This window comes from Nothobranchius furzeri, chromosome 9, assembly GCF_043380555.1.
Source record: "Nothobranchius furzeri strain GRZ-AD chromosome 9, NfurGRZ-RIMD1, whole genome shotgun sequence".
In the NCBI taxonomy this organism is placed as follows: Eukaryota; Metazoa; Chordata; class Actinopteri; order Cyprinodontiformes; family Nothobranchiidae; genus Nothobranchius; species Nothobranchius furzeri.
The window spans coordinates 26,845,089-26,860,075 of NC_091749.1; the positions used below are offsets into that span (position 1 = coordinate 26,845,089).

General features: G+C 40.8%; 1 protein-coding gene across 1 annotated transcript in view; it reads right to left on the minus strand.

Annotated features, from left to right (window-relative positions):
• Positions 1-14,987, minus strand: part of itfg1 (integrin alpha FG-GAP repeat containing 1) — a 301,098-nt gene that overhangs the window by 192,423 nt on the left and 93,688 nt on the right. The window contains exon 10 of the mRNA XM_054732563.2: positions 1,379-1,530. Coding sequence (XP_054588538.2) covers positions 1,379-1,530 — 152 coding nt within the window. The remainder of the gene's footprint in view (positions 1-1,378; positions 1,531-14,987) is intronic.

Genomic DNA, 14,987 nt, shown 5'->3' on the forward strand with positions numbered 1-14,987 from the left:
AAATGGAGAGATGAATTTCACCAGTGTGATGACTAATGGGACTTTAACTATCTGTCTTTCTGTTTGTCCATCTGCCAAATGATCAGTCTGATGACCCGTCTTTCCATTGCATCCAGTACTGAAGGTCAATGATCAAACAATGAATTAGAATAAAATGATAAATGAGAAACCTGGCCAGGGAACGCCTTGGGATTCCCCCGGAGGAGCTGGCCCAAGTGGCTGGGGAGAGGGAAGTCTGGGCCTCTCGCCTTAGGCTACTGTCCCCGTGACCCGACTCCGGATAAGCGGATGAAAATGGATGGATGGATGGAGAAAGAAAAATACGGAACACCAACAGCCAGTGGAGTCATCTTCTTTAACCATGAGAAGTGAAGCATCACAGACATGACTAGTGATTATAAAGAGCCTGCACTGAAAAACTCAGCCAATGTTACATCACCTTTACCACCAATAATACAAAAGCACACTCTCACACAGCAATCAGCAGACAAAGGCAATCACAGCCCAGACCAGAGCTGTCTTAGCTTCATCTCTGAGGACAGATAATCCACATAGGTCCTTCAGCAAATACATACATCCTATTCCTGTTTCCTATTTCACTCGTGCACCAGACCAGGCTGCAGGGATTTCAAACACATCAGCTTATCGGCTGCTGTGCTCCCCTTAGCTGTCGGTTGGCCCAGTCTGTGCTCAAGTTACAAATCACTTTCTGGTAGCCACTGAACACTTTTACATGCTTCAGCTTTACACTGTGCCACAAAAATTAGAATATCAGCAATTCATCTTTAATCGCATAAATCAGGAACTAATCTTCTCATTTGTGACAGAATTTCAGAAACAACTGAAGGCAAGAATAAAATGACAGAAGAATTTATTAAACATGTGGGTGCACATTTATTTTATCATTCCTGAGCTTACTACTATACTATGAGTTGGACTATGAGTTGGATTACTGACCATTTTGCCAGATAAATTTCCAGAAATCTGCCAACAGACCTTTCCAATGTGACCTCTAATCTTGGTCTTTATTATTTTCCATTTATTGTTTGTAAATGCACTAAAGCGAATAAGAGCTAATCAAAATATAGATCGACAGCTGCTTTAAATGAGGTTGATGGATAAACCAAAGTTCACAAAAACTAAGATGATGAAGATTTGCATGAAATCTTTTACTGTTGCAACATGACATGTCTGAAATGAGAGGCATTAGTGTAAAAAAGGTTTGTAGAAATTCAGCTGTGCTGCTTTGATGGCTTATATGACCTAAAAATAATGTTTATTATTCAATGATTGGTTTAATTTTGTCAACATGCCAACTACTGGGATTTAGGATGAACTTGTGACATTGCTTTCAACCACGAAAGCTTTCTTCTCCTACCTGCCACTTGTGTTGCGCAGGATCACCAGGGCATCAGGGAAGCCATCAAGGTTGTAGTCTCCAAGGTGGAGGACTAGGGGTTGGTTGGTGTTCCCTGGTACAAATCCCCAAACAGTTTCCTTGTGATTGAAATCTGACAGGATGGACACCCACTGTAAAAAAAAACACACATTTATGTTAATTACAACGTGACAAATTGGACAAAGTGACTTTGTACTGATTATCACAAAAGTAGGGATCTCCTTCGCAACACTTTGTATCTTAAAGAGTCCAAAAGACAAACTGCCACCTGACAATGCAGTTATATTCAGGCTGCAGCTGATGTTCCTGCATTTGGCAGGCACTTTAATCCAAAACAACTTACACGGATGTGAGGCTGCATGGTGGCTGATGTGTTCTGTCTAAGGACAACCGGAAACGTCAACCCTCTCATCACTGGACGATTTATCTCCTGAGCCACACCATTGGAACAGCTTTGTCCTTACTTGGTTCGATCACTTTGACCTCTTCAATCCTCCCACTGTGATTAGATATCTGCTCTAATCTCATTTGAAGAGGTGTACCCAGTAAATCAGTATGTGCATATAAACATTATAATGAGCACAAAACTTGCATTTTAGAGTTTAACTCATGGTCACTTGTGTAACGTCATGAAATGGCCTGATTTTGAGATCCCACAGGTCAAATGCACAGCCCTGGCTATGACATCCTACAGTATCTTTTCCCCTCACAGGAGTTTCAAAGTTTGCATGTAGCCCCTTTAATCAGAGCCTACTTCCTCACACCAGCTGGACTGCAGAGATAATAAATCATAAACAATAACATCTTGTCCTCCAAGGTCCATCACAGAGGAACTCTTTTAAAATAAACTCCTTTATTCCCAGAAGAAAAGAAGATTTTATAATTAAAAATAATCACTGAATGAACCTTTGTTATTGCTAATTATAAATAATGAAATGTTTCATTAATCTGTGCTCAATGATCATTTTAATATGTTTACTTGACGAGGTTATAACATTTGCACTCACAAGTAAAGTTAAGTTAATGCATGACACATAAGTTAACCTTTTGCCTAGATTCGGAGTCTCCATCACAGAGGGTGTGTTTCTGAGATGCTTGGTAACATCTCTCAAACTTGTCAGCCCCTGATTGGCTGGCCAAACCATAACATCAATTCTTTAAAACCAGATGGCTTTCAGTAATTAGTCAGGTCTGGAGCGAGCTTCAGACCGGCCATCTTGAGGCACCTCTCTAACCAGAAGGATTTTGACACGTCGTCAAAACCTTAAACCTTTTTCGCACCTGCGAAGCTGAACAACAAGATAGTTTTCCTGCAGAACAAAGCTGACTCCAAACTCCTTCAGAGGTATTTTTAAGTGTTCGTGGCTCCCGGGTCAGGGAGTTTAAGATTTTTGGCATCTGCCTGATCAATCCCGGTGGCGGCCTGGGGGGGTCTGGGTCCCTGGGCTCTGCTGGGTCCCCGGCGGGGGTGGTCGCCCCTGGGTCCCGGGTCGCTGGGTCCCGGACTCGGCCGGCTAGGGGGTGGGAGGCTGCGGGCAGGCCTGAGGACTTGCCGCTGATATCTCCCGGGGCTCTGCCGGCTGCTGGTTGTGGCCCCCCGGGGCGATCCTCTGTGCCTCTCGAGGGGGGCGGGGGCCTTTCTGGTTGCGGGCTCCTTGGGGTTCCTGTGTTCTGGGGCAGCGCCTGGATCTCTGGGACTTGGAGCTCCCCCCCGTCTCCTACGCGTCTTTGGGGGGCAGATCTGTGGTCCCTCACACTCTCTATTGGACGCTCCTATAGATAAACCTTACATAAACAAGCGCGTGTACACACACAGGTGCTCACATGGTGCTCTCATAAGTATGGGCTTGGGCACGTTCAACACATGTCTTAAGACTATGGTGGGCACTCAATGCACTGTGGTATATTATCGTGTGACTGTTTAGTTAAACAATGATTGATTATATATTTCTTCATCAAGTTGACGCAGTGATAGCTTGATTTTGTTATATTGGTGTTGTGTCCCATTTTTTTTGTTATGTTTTGCTTTTTTCTCGTCTCATTTTGCAGGTCTAGAAGCAGACTCTTGTTCATTATTGTTTATTTTTGTTGAATCCCCCCCCCACCTAACCCCCTCTCTCCCCACCTTTTCTCTTTTCCTTTCTCTTTCACCTCTGTCTCCGTGTCTGGTCGAAATTACAAAGCATTCAAAAACAATAACAATAAAGTTTTAAATATCAGGTGCGACATTAAAAGCAGACTCTTTGATGCTCCACCTGAGACATTAAAAGCAGATGCTCTGATGCTCCACCTGAGAGTAAAACTGTAAGGCTTGTTACCAGCATTCAGACATCAATTCTGCTTGCTTCACAGCCAGACAGGACACGTTAAAAAAAAAAAAAAAAAAAAAAAAAAAAGAGGTATTTTTAAGACTCTCGGTTTCATCCATCTGTCGTGACCGAAGAGACATCTCCGGACTGAAAGAACCGGTACCTCGGTCCTCTACAGCCCTCCGGTGCCAGTGGTCATCCGACCTCTCACTTTCGGATCCACCAAGAGGGTCTCTTAATCCGGGTAAAGTAAATGCACAGATAGCGTCTGAATGTGGTTCTGATAATAACATCTTTATAATTTATTTGCAAACCAAATTCTTTCCATCCAAAACTCAGTTCTGAGAACGGAGATTCTGAATACATTATATTCACACATAGGTTCCAGACAATCCATTAGTTCGCATCACAGTAAATAATAGTTTAAACAATTTGTCAAGTCTTAAGTGTTTGTAAAATAAATTCTTACTTTGTTTATAAACCTGACTGTTTCTTGAATCAAAGCGAAGTGTGTACGATCCCTTAATGAATAAAAGAATCCTAGGATCTTCTAATTAATCATACTAAGACCAAGCAGGGGGTATTCTGTTTATATAGTGTATCATAGCTTTGGTCACAAGTGGTGGTAATAATACTAAATAGCTCTTAAGCAATTTACCCTCTATTATCATTACACTTGTTTATCAATGATAAAAATGGAACAAATACATATAGAATGTATTTGTATGGATGGTAGGATGGCTTGAATACATTTTAATGAACTGTAGAAAAACGCCACAAAAACCTTTTGAGCATTAGAAAAACAGCTTGATTGCGTAAACCTCTAGTTAACAGCCATGGCAAACATGGAAACTGAACACTGGTTAATGCCATCACTCTTATTGTAGATTATTTTCTCTAACCAGAATGTCCTAAATCTCTGTCGATGTTCAAGTGTCCTTTGGTACAGCCATATTTATTCAGTAACCCAGCAGTGAACTGCATTTTTCATACAGTTATATACCACTACTACTGAGATCTCCATCTCAATCCTCACATATAGCCTAACATTTGGGTGATGGCTAAAAGAACAAGATCACAAATACAAGCAGGTGAAATGAGTCTCCTCCATAAGCTGCTCTGGCTAAGCCTTAGAGATTGGTTGAAGAGCTTGGACATTCGAAAAAGACTGGAAAATAGTGGAGCTGTTGTTCCTCCACTTTGAGAGGAGCCAGCTGAGGGGGTTTGGTCTATTGATGAAAATACCCGCCGGCCACTTCCCAGCAGAAGCCCCCCATGGTGACTCTGGACAGGGTGGAGGGTGTATTTCTCCATGTTGGACTGGGAACCGCTGACGTCGTTAGGTCCGTTTTAGGGGGGCTTCAGCCCCCCTAAAATAATCACAAGCCCCCCTATCATTTTGGTTTATTTTATTTTTTCAGTTAACTTTTTTTTATTTGTTCACATCTACATGCTCAACACAATCACGACACGTGTAGTTGGTACATGAGTTTTTTTTTTAGTCTGAAACAGAAATAATAATGAATATAGAACTACACCGTCGCACACAGGAAGTATCAAGAAAGGACTTCCTCCCCTTAAGCCCGGCAGCTTTGTTGACAAGTCAGGGGCAGGGGTTATACAGCAAAACCTTTATATCGATGAGCAAACCCTGCTCAGCGCTCTTGTAAGTCACTCAACATCACATTAGGGTAAGACAGCAACAGCAGCACACCGTTAATATTTCAAGGTTATAGTTCAGACGAGAGAGGAAAATGCTACCGCACCGACATGCTAATGCTAACTCCGCTAGCATGTTTACATGCCGCAAACCATAATGAAAAGCCGCGCCATAGTTAAATGGTCGGAAAACTCCCCTGAAGTGACGTGATTAACGAGCCAGCCAGTTCATTGAGTGACTTAGTGCCACCAACTTGAGCGTACAGTAATGAGTCTGCACAAACAGAACCTGCTCTGCGCTTGTGTGCAGGAGCTGCAGCCCTCTCTGTGGGCTCAACTCTGTCTCTGCGCATGCAAAGTCCCTGCTCTCCTCAACAAGTAGCCTCTCCAACAGTCAATCACAGACAGCTCTGTTTTATCCAATCAAAGCATGTCCAGGATTTATACTGCTTTACAGAAAAACACCCATTTAACAGCTAATTGAACTGCTTTCTGCTGCTGGTTAGCTACCAGTCACCATCCACTGCCAGCAAACTACTTTGTTGTAATTCATGTGTCATGATTAGGGTTACCATATTTGACTTCCAGAAAAGACACATTGTCCATTCCTAAAACTGTTAAATTGCACTCTTTTCAGTTAAAGAGGACTTTTAATTTCAACATATAAAGTGTTTCTTCTCTGTTTGGTTAGACATAAATGATCCCTTGATGTGTAAAAGGAAGTGAAAAGTGGAAATGTCCCAGGAAAAGAGGAGGGTTAATCAACCTAATTAAATATAATTATATAAAGTCCTCTTTATCTGAAAAAAGTGCAATTTTCCTGGCAGTATTTCCTGGACATGCTTTGATTGCATGATGGAGAGCTGTCTGATTGGCTGACGGAGAGGCTACATTGCTTTGTAAATTGCAAATTGAGAAACAACAGGGAAAAATCTGTGCAGGCAGAGACGGAGTTGAGCATGCAGAGAGAGGGCTGCATACGACTGCAGAGCAGGTTGTGCTCTTGCAGATTTATCACTGCACGCTCCAGTTGGTGGCACAAAAATCACTCCACACTAAAAACCTGAATCAGAATATGGCCGAATGTGTATATTACTGACCATTTTTCTATATTATACATTTTTTCTATAATATATATATTATATTATAGGTACATATATGTATCTATAATATAGTAAACATCCAGTTTTATATATGTCACATATATTCAAAAGCTACATCAAAACATATATTAAAACCTATATGTTTATATGAATTCTTTCCATGTGGGTTGTCAATTGCTTAATATTTCCTATGTTTACCTATGGTAAAGAAAGGAGATATTGTACTCATCTAACTTTAACATAAATTTTGGCAGCTTAATGTGACGTTATGGAAAATGCCATCATCATGAGCAACCAAGCATAGGCTATATTAGGCTAACAGTTGTCCATATTCTGTACCATCTATCCACCAATGGCTGTTTCAATTATTGTGAGTGAAAACTAAATGGCATAGCAGCATTTGTCTTGGCATTAGAAATTGAAAATGTTTTTCAATGTGTTGGCTAGATGGATATACGAAGATTTTTTTAAGAGAGTGAGTGAGGAACAGGAGAGAGATCAGGTGGTTGATGCTGGGGAGATCTGCATGGTCAAGGTCAGTGATCTACAGCGAAAACAGGGGCGAGTGCACCGTTATGAGCATTTACCTGAGCACAAAGTTCCCAAGCAAAATTGAACAGTTTTCTGTTTAGGAGTGAACAGGTAAGAGACATTGAGAAAAAAATAACTATAATTATCATCTGACCTGCAACCTTATGTCAAGTTGTATCTGTATAGTTGACTTTCTGTATTATAAGTTCTACTACTTGCTGGATATTTTTATATAAACTGTTATTTTGTCTTGTAATTGTTAATTACACACTCCTTTATTCCATATCATAGAAGTGTTATTCATATATTAAAACTGTCAACTGCACACTCATTTGGCAGAATAAAAGTTTGACAATTATTCATTTGTTCTTTATTGTCACATTTCAGTAACATTTATAATTAAACAAGTTGTAATTAAACAAATTAAATAAATGACTACAACATTTCCCCCTGTTAAGTGCAGTAGACTGAAATGAATAGCTTTATTTGGAAATATAACGTATCAAATTTTTAATGGACATATGAAATCTTTCTTCAACATAGACCCCACTAATTAACTGATTAAGTGTTATTTTTTATAAAAAGAAGAGAGAAAATGCACAAAAGTAGGAAAGGAAAGGAAAGTGATAAAATAATAGGTTTTGTTAGATTTTCTTCAGATAATGAATTAATTGACAAAGTTTTTGCAGGGTGTGACAAAAAACATTCGAGGTCAAGCTCCTGGGGCTAAGCCCACCCTATATCTCAATCCTAGTGACGTCCATGCTGGGAACGCCAGGGGATGCTGCCAGTGGAGCTGGGGGAGGTTGCCAGGTAAAGGGTGGCTTGGGCCTCACTGCTAGAGCTGCTATCCCAGCGACGCAAACTCAGAAGATTTACTGTAACTTCTAAAGCAAGATTGTAATATTTTTCCCTTGGAATTTTAAATGATGTAACTCATCCAGATGAAAAACAATTTGTTGGTATTTAAAAGCAAAGCTTAACTCATTCACTGCCATTGAAAACAAAAGTTGTCATTTTTTTACTGTGTGGGCGTCGGAACGAGCCCCTGTTTCGTGAGAACAAACATCCCAGCTCCAAAGCCGATCTTCATCCGCGTACGTCACACATCATGTGATCAGGAAGCAGAAAATCCATGTGCTGGGAGATCGTTTTGGGCCGCTGCTGTAAAAAAAAAGTGAGGCGCGAACTGGAAAAGCTTCTGCCGATCACAATTCGACAACGGATTGTGAAAGAACGGATAAAGCTTGAAACGCACAGATTCTTCCTGATGTAAGAGGTGAGTCTCCACTTTGTTTTGTTAGTTTTGGCGCTGACATCATCATAGCACGTTCTGTGTCTCTTAAAAAAACAGTGAAAATGCTGAAAGACGCTGGCAGTGAAGGGCTTTTCTGATTAGGGAACGGCTGGCAGTGAATTAGTTTCTTTAGAACCGTAATGCTGGAAACTGCAGGAATGGCAACAGAAGAAGAGTTTGATACTGAAAGATGTACAGGTCTAATCCATTCTCCATACACATCCCATTTTCAAATTCACTTCATTTTATAAAGAAAAAAAGGAAGAATTAACTTGCTTGTAGTTTAATGTAGTTGATAAATGGATCAACCTTCTATTGAACTCCAATGCAGCTTGGTTTAATCCCCAAACTGCACTGAAATACAGCTGTTCTACCTATCTAACTGCACGTTGTTTATAAACTGATGCAAAGTGGTGAATCTTTACATCCCAATCCTATTTAACATTCTAAATGAGTGGTCCCCAACCTTTGTTGCACCAGATTCAAAAATCTAATTCAAGAATCAGATTCAGGGACCAGTGTCGCAGCAGGCAATATTGTCACGGACTGGTCTTTAACATGTAGCAGATAAATACAAGAAAATAATATCATATGAGCAGCATAAATACTGTGGTATTTTTTAAATGCGACAATGAACGTGAATCCAATGTGCACTTGTAACCTCATCAGCATGAACACACACTACCATCTACTTAAAGAGCAAGTCACCCCCAAATCAACTATTTTTTGCTGATAAACTAAATAAGCAAGTGTCTAATCGTGCTGCAGACACGTGTCGTCAGTAATTTGGCACTTCAGTGCATCTTAGTTAAAATTTAAATCTTCTGCCTAAAACTGTCAGTGTTGTGCCGTTGTCAGGTAAAAACTCTGCACTGTATTTGAATTTAAATCTGCCATCGCTATTGGCTAAGAGGTATGCTATGATGTAAACTGGTACATTATGATGTCACAATGCTGTCGTGAGCCTGTGTGTGTGTGTATTTGTTAGCGACTCCGCCCTCTCGGTCTGCCAGGCAACAGCATTTGTTGCATTTTTCAAACATGAAGTGGGAGTGGAGTTAGACTCTGGTAGGGGGTGACTTGCTCTTTAACGGTTATGTTGGTTAAGTTTTAACCAAATAAGTTATGTCCATCTCCTCACAATGCTGCTCTAACAGGCGCGAGTTAAGGGCATGTGCTTTGATGTGGTTAATAACTTTAACAACATCATTCAATACACAGCTAAGTTCTGGTGGCCTTTTCCGGCTAGCCAACATTTCTCTGTGAATGACACAATGCGTAAAGTCACATTCAGGGGCAACTTCTCTAACCCAAGCAGTTAAACCAGACAGCCGTCCGATCATGGCGGCAGCGCCGTCTGTGCATATGCCGACACAATAGGACCATTGAAGTTTTCCTGATACATAATCATCCAGTGACTTGAATAGTTCTTCGCCTGTGGTTTTTGTCGGCAACGATAGTGCACATAACATGTCCTCATGCAGGTCCTCCTGATACAGATATCGAACATGAACAAGTACAATTGCTTTGTTTTCAATATCTGTAGATTCATCTACTTGGAGTGCATACCACGGTGATGCATTAATCCTCTCCAACAGTTGTGAATTAATGTCATCTGCTATTTCCTCAATGCGTCGAGTGACGGTGCTGGCTGAAAGAGGCACCTGTGCTGTGCAAATAAATGTCTGGTGGCAGGGAGGATCGAATCTTCACCAGTAGTGAAAGGCTTTTTAGCCTTAGAAATTCGGTTAGCCACCAAGTATGATACTTTTAATGCTCTTACATTTGTTGATGTGGTGGCTCTCAGTAATTTCTCCTGGCATTCTTGCTTCACGTTTTATCAAAATACTCCAAAGGCTTGTTTTTTAATGCTGGGTGTTTGGTCTCCAGGTGGCGAAGCAGTTTTGAAGGCTTCATTGCCTCATTAGAGAGCTGTTTGCTACATATAAAGCAGAGCGGGCTTGGAGCCTGGCAATCACCTGCTGTGATGAATCCATATTTCAAATAGGACTCCTGGTATTGTCTGTTAAATACAGCTTTCTTCTTTTTGGGAGTCGTAGTCTCCTCTTCTTTTGTCTCCTCACTAGGCCTTTTCCCCTTCACAAAGAAACTTTCAAGAGATGCTTGTTTTTTACTCATTTTGCTAGCATAACTGGGTGCGTTGTGTTTTGAGCGGTACTGTACAACGTGACCTGGACAAGCTTCGACGCATGCGTCAAGAGTGAGAGGAAGGCAGGTGTAATTAAGTGAATCTGGTCATTTTTCAAAATAAAATTCACTGTGTAATTTTTTTTTTCTGTGTGAAAACACTGTGCGGCCCGGTATCAATTGACCCAAGGACCGGTACTGGCCCGTGGCCCAGGAATTGGGGACCTCTGTTCTAAATGACTAAATCAGGTTTATAACAGAAACATGTGGAGGTTTAAACTCAACACATTTCTTCTTGCTCACAGACAAAGAAATGAATGTTGATTTTGACATTCTTACATTGAAGTCTTATATCTGTGGAAAAAAATGAAGTTATATTGATTTTCATTCATGTAGGAAATAAAAAAAAAACAAATTACATGACACTGGGGGACCATTTGTGTCAGAGTGGTTGAACAGACATGAAAGGAAGTAATTTATTATAAATAACCACAACTAGCCTGATAAAATTAGCTGTCTCTGTATGTGTTGATCCTAAAAAGACTCAGGGCAAAGTGCTTCATATTTTAATTATTCATGAATGTTAAACAGAGGAAGCAGGTGCAGGGGGAGTCACCAGAGGCACACTCACCCGAGCAGCCACTAATAGCTCTTAATAAGACCAACACATCTCAGGAAGGAGAGAACAAACAAAGGCAACAAAATACCACAGGACCTGATGTCACCTCTGCAGGTTTCAGACTACAGCTTGGATCCAGCATTTTTATGTACCATTCTCTGAGGAATGTGCAATTCAACCACTTTCAACTATGTTAATTTTGACAAGAAACTTGAGCTTAGTTTTTGTCTTTTACTAAACTTCTTTTTAATTTTAGTCACAATTCAATCATCCAATTTGTTTTAGCTTCAGTCTTAATTTAATTGACTAAAATACATGTGTTTTTCTTCTGATGAAATATTTTTCAAGTTGTGCAAACGATATGTTAACTACACCCACTAAAAGAAAAAAGAACAATTCACATTTCACACTTTGGACCATAAAACTCTGTTTATAATTGTTTTATTGAGACAAATTATTGGAAAATATCTAAATGAACACTGATAGTTTGAAATTGTGCCTCTCAATATTAATAAAATTAACAAATCTGTAATGTGCAGTAATAAACATCAGGATGGTGTCTGGTTACAGGTTGCTTGTTCAAACAGGAACCGGCTCTGATTGGTTCTTTTCTCGTCTAGTCCCGCCTCTTCCATTTGCTAATTGGTTCTTTTTTCCAGTCTCCCATCTTTTCCATTTTCTGAACAGATTTTAATTTCTGTCCATTTCCGTTGTCGTCATTTATTTGTCAACAAAAATGTTGGTCAATATTCATCATAATTTAGTCTCGATTAAGAGTGTATGTTTTTATTTCATTTTAATCCACGAAAATTCATTCGTCACAACAAAGAAAAAAAATTAGTCAACAAAATTAACACTGCTTTCAACTTATGAACACACCCAGGGTCAGGGTAGTGGTCCTGCCTCATGTGGAGGACTTTTGGTATCTTAGGTTCTTGTTCATAAGTGTGTGTGTGTATGTGTGTGTGTGTGTGTGTGTGTGTGTGTGCGTGTGTGTGTGCGTGCGTGCGTGCGTGGGGGGGGGGGGGCAAAGGCAAATAACATCACAGGTGATTTTTTTTTTACTGAAGTCCTTCGGTCAGCTCTCAGCTCTTCCGTGACATTCTCTCTCAGGGGAGCGTGGGGCCATTGCTGGCCACGAGCCTTATCAGCAAACCACTGTGCTGGTGTAGGCCCCGAGGCAATCAGTGCACTGTCTGCTTCTTTTTTCTAACGTTGATTAGCGATGGGGAGAGGAAGAGCGGAGAGAATACAAACTGCATCAAGTCAAAGCTGCAGAAAATGCAGTGTACACACACAAACACACACGTGCATGTGCACACACACATGCATTTACACATGCACATACACGCACATGCACACATGCATTTACGTATGCATGCACGCTGACACATGCGCGCGCGCACACACACACACACACACACACACACACACACACACACACACACACACACACACACACACACACACTGAGTTTCTATGCATCAGGTTAATTAGCTTTATTTAAACAAAAATGGCATTAAAAACTGTTGACTGATAAAAAACATTTCTCTGACTAAATATGTATGGTGAAATATTCTGGATAGTCTGAGATATGTTTCTAAAGAAAATCGATTAAAGAAGAAGTAAAAATAGGAGATCAACTCTTCACACAGACACACACACACACACACACACACACACACACACACACACACACACACACACACACACACACACAGGCACACACACACACACACACACAACTATATTCATGCAGCTAATGTGTGCTAAAAATGATTTAATCAAACAGCCTGATGAGATCTGCCATTGGGCATTAGCATGCCTCACTGTGGTTTCATGTTACAGGACTTTCTTGAATGAAGAGAACATTAGCTAATGACATGGATTTGAGATGATCGTTTCTGAGAACATATGGTAGAACAAACGCCGGCGATGAAAGACTTAATTGTTGTAGATTAGCTAAATGAGACTACAAAGTGTTACAGCATAAGAGGAGGTCACCAGAAAATCCTTTCCAATGGAACAGAAGGTAGAAAGCAATTTAGGCCATTTCAACTCAGGAAGCAGAGACGTCCTGTTTTTATTGGCCTGCAGAAATCTGTGGTGAATTTTATGAGACCCAAAGGCTACATAAAAAAATATATAGCCCGATCAAATCTTTTTCTTTCGTTTAGAGAAACTGAAACCATGAATCCACTTGAGGGAGGAGCTTAATTAAATAAATCGTTGACCCTTTTCCTACAGCTACAGAGGTTTTGGCATTTAATCAGTAAATACAACAGAGCATTTGAAAAATGTCAAGTGTGTGTAATCTTACATTAATCAGCTGCTCGACGTCCTCTCACTCAAACAGAGTCCCCAAATCTAAATAAATCAGTGCTGACTTTTGCTGGTTCAAATGTCAACATATTAACTCCAGAATGAGTGTAAGCATGTGAGTGTTACACAATTGTGTGTGAGAATGTGTTAGTGGAGGCATACAAATGACCTAGTTAATGGAGATGAAGACGATGATGGGATTTGCGCTTGTGAGGTAATCTGATGCCGTTAATGGCAGCGAGAGGAAGGATCCTGCATATAGATGGCTTTTTATCTAACAGCAGGAAAACATGGACTACTGCCAGCTTATGTTGTGCACACACGTGCGCACATCTGCATTAGCATGCACACAAAATGATCAAGGCTAAAAACATAAAAGTCAGGAGGACGACAAAGATGGAACCAGTGGAAGGAAACAAAAAACGCTCTGTGGCTTTGCTGATGACTAAAGTGAAAACAGCGACAGCGTGCTCGCAGACTCCCATTGATTCGACTTGGCGGAGAGAGCTCCCGCTTCATTAGGCCAAGAAATTAAAATGTGGGTGGCCTGCGGTGTAGGTGGGAGGCGGTGGGGGGATTCGTAGGGTGATGTGAGGAGGGGCTGTTACATTGTCACACTACAAGGCTGACCAAGGCGAAGCCAATAAAAGAAATATTAAATAAAAATACATAACAGAGATGTTTTTCAACAGCCAGCAGGGTAACGACTTATCAAAGCTCTACCTAAAAGACAGCATGCGGCTGATCCGAGTGGGAGGACCGCCAGGGAGCCGGGCTGGTTTGCTGTATGTGTGCAGATATGGTATTGATTATGTCTCTACTTGGACACTGATCAGCAACAACACTAAAGGAACAGGCAGGTGACGTGGACATTTCATTAAAATGCTGTGTTCACCTTGTGTCCTGGAACACAAGTGGATGGTACTTTGCCATAAAACACCCACATAAATGAAAATATTCCCCAAGGAAACAGCAGCTTTTACTATACAACATCAAAATGTAAGGCCCCACTTTATCTGTGTAAAATATGGCCTTAACATTAGACGTGAAAGACAGCTGAATGTGATCAAGGTCCAACAGGGAAGCACAATGACTATTTACTTCACTGGATAAAAAATGGCGGTAGGTTGTAGTTATCACCATGCATCACTCATTATGGACTGTGCATGTTTTTGTGCATCGCTGTCTGAATTTCAGAGGTTTTCTTTATCTCCAGGTTCAAATGTCTGGTAAATGACTGCATCCACATCAGGGGCTTCTTCTGTTTCTGCATCTTAGGGGTTCAAAATAAATAGATTGTGCTTAATTAGCTTGTTCTGTCCACTGTCAGGAACGGTTTGGATTTTTAGAAAGAGTAGAACTAAAAGTAGAAAAAGGGCCACATTAGCGCTGTACAATGTGCTTTGAAGGTGTGGACACTTGCTTAATCAATACATTTGCAGTGGTCTCTAGTAGGAAGCAATGCCTTGCAGGCAGAACTCAGGGCATAAAAAAGCCCACAAACCCCTGGCCCAGAAGGACTAGTCTGTGACATCAGAGCTGTGCTTCAAACGGGAACAACTCCTGATATTTATAGCCTGGAAAGCCAAACTAAATACAT